Here is a 7,879-nt window from a genome sequence, read left to right on the forward strand (position 1 = left end):
TGTGCATTTACTTGCAAACAGCCTGGGAGCAGCTGTGGGTGGTGGCCGTTGTCCTTAGATTATCCCCTTAGTGACCAGTGCCGTTTAAACAGACTCCTGGCGGCTTTACAATAGAAGCGATTCTGGCTGCTCAGCTGTTGCCAGATTGCTTCTCCGGACCGGTAAACGGGCCACCCCTCCTCCCACCCAACACTCCTGTTGTTTCCTGGGTTCCGCTGCCCCTCCCAACATAAGCACGTGTTTGGTGCGTCTACATATGAAAACAACAATCACAATATAGATGTTGGGTATTGCCGCACACACCAGAGTGAGAGCAATAATTCTAGGGCCAATATTTATGCGTATCTCTAAATACGTAGGGGATTTTTTGTCTATGGACTTTTCTGGGGTACTGAATTTTGTCGCCGTTTCACAGACGCACACAATTTTTAACCTGGGCATGTTGGGTATCTATTTACTCGATGTAACCTCATATTTTATTAAACAAATAGGTATTTTATTGTGTTTTGGGGCACTGTATGTAACTTAAGTGCATTTTTCACTAAATGTTTGGCTTTGATAATAAGTTGCGCTAATATTGTGCAACATAAACATTTGTACCTGCCACCATTTTATTCTACAGGGTCTTGGCTTTCCGAAAATATATAATGTTTGGGGGGATTTAGGTAATTTTCAGGCCTACAATGTGCATTATAACATGGGTGCAAAAAACAGAAAAAAGGCCTCGGTCATGAAGGGGTTATACATTGCCCGCAGGAGATCACATGAGTCTCACGGAGAAATGAGCAAAACTCATGCGATCAGCTCCATTCACAGGCGTGAACAGGGCCTTAGGATTATTCATTCTTGTGCACATTTGAGACGAGAGCATTTCTCTTCTCACCACCTCTCTGAGACTTGCTATATCTTTGTAACCAAATATTTCCCTGAATATAGAATTGTGGACCATGCATATTTATGTTCAGGAAAACGATACAACGTTCTATTATGCTCATCATTTCCTAGTGCACAAAAGAATTGTAAAAAGCCTATAGTGTATAGTTCTACAATATTTTGTACTGCTAAAAAAAAAAAGCACCATAACCAAGTTCATGTAGAGATGTAATTTGTGATGCCCCAGGCCAGGTCTACCTAGAAAATGCATGAGGAACCTTCTGTGCCTCTAGCTGTGCTGGAACTACACAGTATGACACTATCACAGCTAGCTAGAGAGCCATACTATGGTCTAGACAGCATTGTGTTTTAACATAATTTATTAGATTATTATTCTTAAAGATTATTTTTTATAAAGTGTGCATGTATAATTTAAAAGCAAAGGATTGAGAAAGTCTAGAATTTCCTGCAGTTTTACATTGGCACACAGTCACATAGTACAGTCATGCTTGTGAATGGAATGTACAGTCATATATTTTCTTAATTCTTCTGAGTTCTGAATCTCACAAACACTGTACACCTCAGCCAATAAGTATAGGACACATCCAGAATAAAGGGCCAGGGACGGGTGTGTCCCCCAGCATATCTCCACTAAACAAACAATGGCAACCCGGAGAAAGGGAAAGGTGTGATGGAGGCAGTTCTTAGCTTTCGTTGATCTCTGGGTTGGGTCAGTCAGACTGCAGGGATCAGGACATCCTGGTTTTAAGGCTGACGTTGATCTTTGGCAGACTGCTCAGCCAAAGATCAACTGGGTATAAATAGATGTTCACCTGTAACCTGCAGTACTAATCATCCTGGTACACTTCTAACATTGCCACAGGCAGCCACAAGCCACAGGTGAGTGAGACAACAGTCCAGCAGCAGACTCAATTCATATCTTTTACAGTTATTTTCCCCAATTGCACTGACTATTTTTTAACTTTCCATAGTATACCCTGTATAGCATTCATGGAAAATTTTACAATTTTAACATATTTCATACAGTAGCAAAAGTTGGTTGTGCACTGTTCATCTGACTTTATTGTTCTATTGCTGAATATTTCTTTTGTTTGTCTTATACAGGACATCATGAATTCCAACCTGTCTTTTTGTTGCCTGCTAATCCTCCTGTGTACTGTGATGAATGAGGCTGCCAATAGAAAGCCAAAAAGACAGGCAACACCTGACCCCACCGCGGCACCTAAGGCTGATGCAGAATCTACTGAACCCCCTGTCACTCAACCCAAAACTCTCGACAGAGGTGAGTGTCTGTTCTTATTCACACAAGAAAAAACCTTGCAGAAGTGGATACATCACGGATTGCTGCGCTTATGAACGGGACTTACGTTTTGTTCTTGTGCACTCTTTTTTTTTTTTTTGTAGGCTGGGGTAGTAGCATTGAGTGGGTTCAGACCTATGAAGAAGCATTGGCCGCATCCAGGGAAACGTAAGTACATCCCTTCTGGCTTACCTTTATGTTTTTATCACAATTAGAAGGTCAAACCCTTACATGTATGGATGAATTAATGAATGAATAAAATGTTGTTGTCAAACTTGGAATAAGAACAATGACTATTTTTATTGCATTGGCTTGAAGCTTTGGTCACCAAGCGTGTTTGCCCCAAACGCTTACAAAATATAGCTTTTACCATAACCCTTTTCTTTTGTCAATATTTCTTTGCAGAAAGAAGCCTCTTATGGTGATTCATCACTTGGAAGACTGTCCCTTTAGCCAAGGTAAATAAAAAATGTATATCCATGTTAAAATATGACCAATAAGAGACATTTTAAATATAGCAATTAAACAACATGTGGAACCCAAGGGGAATATAAAATACGGAACCAATGAAACATTTGTTGAAACATGCATTGCTGTCCTCTAAAACCAGTGAGAAAGACAAAGCTTGCCCTTATCTTAGTAACTGTATAATGCCATTCTTAAGAAAGAAAATTGCAGTCTCTGGTGCCTAAGGGAACATATAAAGCTGACAAGTTGAAGCTGATTAAATAAAATATTAGTCTCTGGTCATCATAACTGCATAAAGCAAGGTTCTGGTGTAAATACATTCATATTTCCAACCTCTGCTGGTTGCTAATTTATGATGCCAAGTGCTTAAAACCATATAAGCCAATTTTTGACTTTGGTGGCAACCTTAGAAATGTCTTACCCTTAAAACAGCTCTGAACATAAGCTGGGAATGGGATTTTTTTTTAAGATTCCAGCAGCAAGTGGCATAAATTGGTTGTCTCCTGTGCTTAGCGATTCATTCTGGTCACCTTCACCTTGAGAGATGATGTCAGCAAGGGGGTGGACTCTTTATGGAAATTAAAGAGGGCGGTGTTTTTCCCTATCTTTGAGTTATTCCTAGCCCCTCCCATCAACCGACCAGAGACAGCAAATTGCCAAGGTAGAGATTGTCAGGGTAGAAAGATAGGAGATTCCTCATTTTTGAAAGTGCATGATCTTTTTACTTTCTTTAGTACTAGGAAAGTTATCAGCCTAGAATAAGGCATCCTGACTCTTCCTTAGCTTAATGTTTGTTCAAGGTCAGCAATTCACTATGTGGTGCCCTGGAGCAGTATTATCTGCTGTCACATTTCTGCGTTGACACATTATCCATGTAAAGCAGTCACTTTCCTGGATTGTTTCACAATGCTAAGCAAACATCTCATCAGCTGGAAAACAGTTCCAGGTTTTCTTTCCAATGGTTTTGAAGGCAGTACTTCTTTAGTAAATGTAAAGGTAAACCATGGCTGGAACAAGAACTTGTACTCTTGTGGATAGATTGAAAATTCCTACTAACAGGATTAATTGCTTTATATGATATATTTTATCAATGGTCAATATTACTAATCCCTTTATCTCCCTATCTAGACCTGAAAAAAGCGTTTGTTGCTGATCCCCTGGCTCAGAAACTGGCTCAGGAAAACTTTGTTATGTTAAATGTAGTGGTGAGTTCCCTGGTATTTTCTTAAGTTTATATTAATGAAACAAAATATATAAAAAGAAATACATGGAGTATATAATGAGGCACAGTATAACATACTTCCAATGCTTTCTCTATTACATAGTAAAAAGAAAGGATAACTGCTAGAAACGCACCAGAATTACATTAATATTAACCCATCTCTATAACTGGATTTGCTTTTCACCTACAGCACCCTGTCGCTGATGAGAACCAGTCTCCAGATGGGCACTATGTACCCAGAGTCATATTTGTGGGTGAGTTCTGTTCCGATTGTCAACTGATACAATTTCCTCTTGATTTGAGCCGTTTGTGTCCCAGAGATTTTTCTAAACATTGTATACTTTAATTATTGAAGTATGTGAAACAAAAAGTGTTTCGTTGCCTAGCGATTCAATGTGATTTACACTTTTACTCCAGTGTTTTTTTTCCAGGGAAGATTTGACTTTAAATACTCGAGAGGGTTCATATTTTAGACAAAGTGCCTTTTTCCCCCCAATATTTCTAATAGCTATGTCTATGGAAAAAGCCACGATTTCTAGGAACCAAATGAGAAGGAATGTGTCATCTAGACATCCTTGCTCAACTATTGCCAGGCTTGAATTGAATTTGAGAGTCTATGAATTACAATTAATTTACAAATCCTACTTGTTTTGAGATGTATATTAGCATCATTTTTTTTTGTAAATATACATGTCAAAAGAGATTAGCTGAATGTAAATAATCTCATAATAAAACAAATATCCATTAATGTTTGAAGAACCTTATTTCTATATATTTTCATTATATCATTATATATTAACATTGGGCCAGATTTGCTTGTTACTTATGCATGTCCTGCCTTGCAATGCTACACATGGTTGGGCTTTACTGCTCCTTCTTACAATGCAAGTCTTATCAGTTGGCTGACTCATTAAAAACAAGTTCCTTCCTTTCTGGTTGATACTAAAAGGACACTGCACATATCTGTAGTAGTCACCAAAAGCTTGCTGTCATGGTGGAATAAGCCCTTCTGACAGGCAATGCTTTGGCACATCAGGGTAGTGACTAAGCTTACCACTGCCTTCTCTCCTCCACATCCCTATAGGCACATCACTATAATGGGGAGTGTCACTTGCCAGAATGAATGTGCAGGAGGCAGGAAGGGGTGGGCAAGGGGTTTGCTTCCTTCAGGGGGTTCTGGAGTTTGGACTATTGTAGTGGTCTAGCATCTGACTGTAACCGCAGGGATTTGAAGACTACTGCAGGTATCTGCACTTTATACAAGCAGTAGTTTATAGTATTTTCAGGGAAGATGAACATTTTACAGCATATCCAGTTTGTGCATAGTCATACATGCTGATATTCTGTGTTTGTGCTTATCTAACTGGCAAAAAAGATGCTACCAGAATTACCAAGGAGCACAATAGTCTATCAGCTAACCTGTAGACTATACAAAATCAATTCACAAAGGATTTCTGCTGAGATCTGGTTTGCGGCCCAATGCTGACAATATGTATGGAATAGGTAACGATCATGCCTTAGCACCCAGATCCATCATATTAAGCTGTGTTCATACTGTAAGGTGAATATCCACCTATAGTGAAATTAGTTGTTTTCATCAAAAAGCAAATTTGTACAGTTTGTACTTGTTTTACAACTGTCTGTTGCATTGTATTTGACATTAGTGATTCAATAATTACAGAAAAAGTAGAATGAAAAGTATATACAGGAGTCCTTGCCGTTATAGCTGCACAGTTAGTAAATGTGTAATTGCTCTAAACTGCGGTCTTCGTTATTTACTTTTGTTTTATGTCACTTCTAACGTATATGTTTTCTGCTATGCAGATCCATCAATGACTGTGAGAACAGACCTTGCAGGAAGATACTCAAACAGACTGTATGCCTATGAAGCTGGAGACATCCCAGAATGTAAGTATAGCTGAAACATTGTTTTATGGAAAAAGGAAATATCTATTTTCCATTTACGTCTGGTTCTGCAAGTTTTGTTTACTGAAAGATTGCTTACTTAACACTGGGTGGAGAGGAACGGTGGAGATGTTTTCTATAGTGACAAATCAGAAGCCACCTGTCATATTTTAATGCATTCAGAAAATGTAACTAAGCACCTAACTGGTTGCCGTGGGTGGTTCTTCACTTTGCCTCCGGGCATCTATCCACGAAGATTCTTCCTTTCGTTTTCTTATACTGGGAGGAAGAAATGAAAAATCTGACTGGTTACTGTGGGCAATAAAAACAGGCCCAGCCCACAGGGGGTGGAGCAATTTCTATTTTTAAATATATTATATTGGCAGGGCTCATACCCCAAAGGTATGCGGTTTCCCCCAACAGTAGGAGAAATTAGGGGATGCTATTGCTGACCTACCGTTTGAAAATACCAATTTACTGGTAGTCATGTTGGTTTTCGGTCTTCAATTATTTTCTGGCCTAGAATATGTGTGCAAGCTGAAGTTCTGTCCTTACTAAATGCTGTTCACAGTCTGTAATTCACACAATATTGAAGACAGTGAAAGCTAGGAATCTAGCATTTCCAGATACCATGTCAGCCTAAATATTTCTCTCCTGACAAGTATCTTTGAATTGATCTTAAGCTGGCCATACACCTTACATTTATCGGCAGATTTTCTGTGGTCAGATGGAAAAGGTGCAACAGATTCCTCCATCTACACTTAACTGTGTGGATGGAGTAAACTCCACCTCGGCCAATCTGTTGCACTTTTTCCATCTGACAGCAGATAATTGTAAGGTGTATGGGCACCTTTACCCTGTGAAAAACAGATGACCTTTTGCATTGCTACAACTGCTGTACATGCACGTTACTTATTGCTTATGGTTAGGATAAGATCCCAATTGTTATACTATCGTGGTGATGAAACTAACATTTGCCTTTCCTTATATTTCACCAACAGTGGTTACAAACATGAAGAAAGCTAAAACTCTTCTGCACACTGAGTTGTGAGAGGCCAGAAGAGCGAGTCTTCCAGTGCTCCAATGGTGACCAGGAAAGCACCGCATAGCACAACCAAGGCAACACAAGCAAACCCCCCCCCCCCCTACTTTTGAACACTCCCCCATCCTATGTAACACATGGCGAACTTGACCAAGAAGAACTTCTAGCATCCTCATTTAGCAGCTCTCCTTTTCTTAAATCCCCACACACAAACAGGCTTTATTCTTTTTAACTCACAGATATTTAATATTCTTTCACTTATATGCGCGATCCCTTAGGTAACTGAAAAGAGCCATTACACACAGCTCAATATGAACCTTCTGTTTGCATATAGTGCTGTATAAACACAGCAACACCCATTAGTCAATATTGGCCTACAATTCACGCTATAAATGTATGATGTATGCAGACGTCAGCTCTTTGCTGGAGTCTCTTAATTTTACTGCCTTTTACAAGCTGTCAGAACTGTAGCCCTTGTTTCTTTCTCACTGGAAATTGTATTAGCTTTCTGTTATTTAAGGCAACCCGCCTCATTCTGGTAGGTGGGCGTAGTGCCACAGGTGTGATGTCAGTAAACAAGGGCAAATGAGGGATCCTGTTCCGTTTTTTTTTTGCACACACTTCTTTGGATCAACAATTCACTTCCTCTGTAACTTTATACATTTTATATGAATGTTTACTATGTATTTTTAACTGTATCAAATAAATGTTTTATCTGAAGCATTCTGACTACTCAGTGTTTAACTGTACATACATAAATACATGTCTATATGGCCTTGTTCACACGGACAGCAAGGGGGCGGTAAAACTAGGTGGTTGATCTGCGTTTTGTACCGCACTGGTCACCCGGTATGATGTCAGCACTGCAGCCGAACAGAAAGTGGTTTAATAATTGTACTTTTAAAAAAACAAAAACACAATGAACACCAAATATGTGAATCAGGAGACCGCTATATGCAACAGATATTATGAAAGGGGGAGGGGGGGGGGACGACGACACGCCAACAGACTGTGGGGGGGTAGGGGACTGAGTTGGCTTATTACAAAG

The 7,879-nt window shown here is 39.4% G+C and overlaps 1 protein-coding gene across 1 annotated transcript; it reads left to right on the forward strand.

Annotated features, from left to right (window-relative positions):
* The first annotated feature begins 1,770 nt into the window (after nucleotides 1–1,770).
* On the forward strand, nucleotides 1,771–6,893 carry LOC108793623 (anterior gradient protein 2-like). Its single transcript, XM_018564618.1, has 8 exons — nucleotides 1,771–1,821; nucleotides 1,999–2,176; nucleotides 2,299–2,362; nucleotides 2,600–2,652; nucleotides 3,791–3,867; nucleotides 4,075–4,138; nucleotides 5,709–5,792; nucleotides 6,791–6,893. Exons 2-8 carry the CDS (start codon nucleotides 2,005–2,007, stop codon nucleotides 6,838–6,840), a joined length of 564 nt encoding a protein of 187 aa, XP_018420120.1. The 5' UTR covers nucleotides 1,771–1,821; nucleotides 1,999–2,004; the 3' UTR covers nucleotides 6,841–6,893.
* Nucleotides 6,894–7,879: the final 986 nt, after the last annotated feature.

This window comes from Nanorana parkeri, unplaced genomic scaffold (genome assembly GCF_000935625.1).
Source record: "Nanorana parkeri isolate BGI_ZX_2015 unplaced genomic scaffold, ASM93562v1 scaffold765, whole genome shotgun sequence".
Lineage (NCBI taxonomy): Eukaryota > Metazoa > Chordata > Amphibia > Anura > Dicroglossidae > Nanorana > Nanorana parkeri.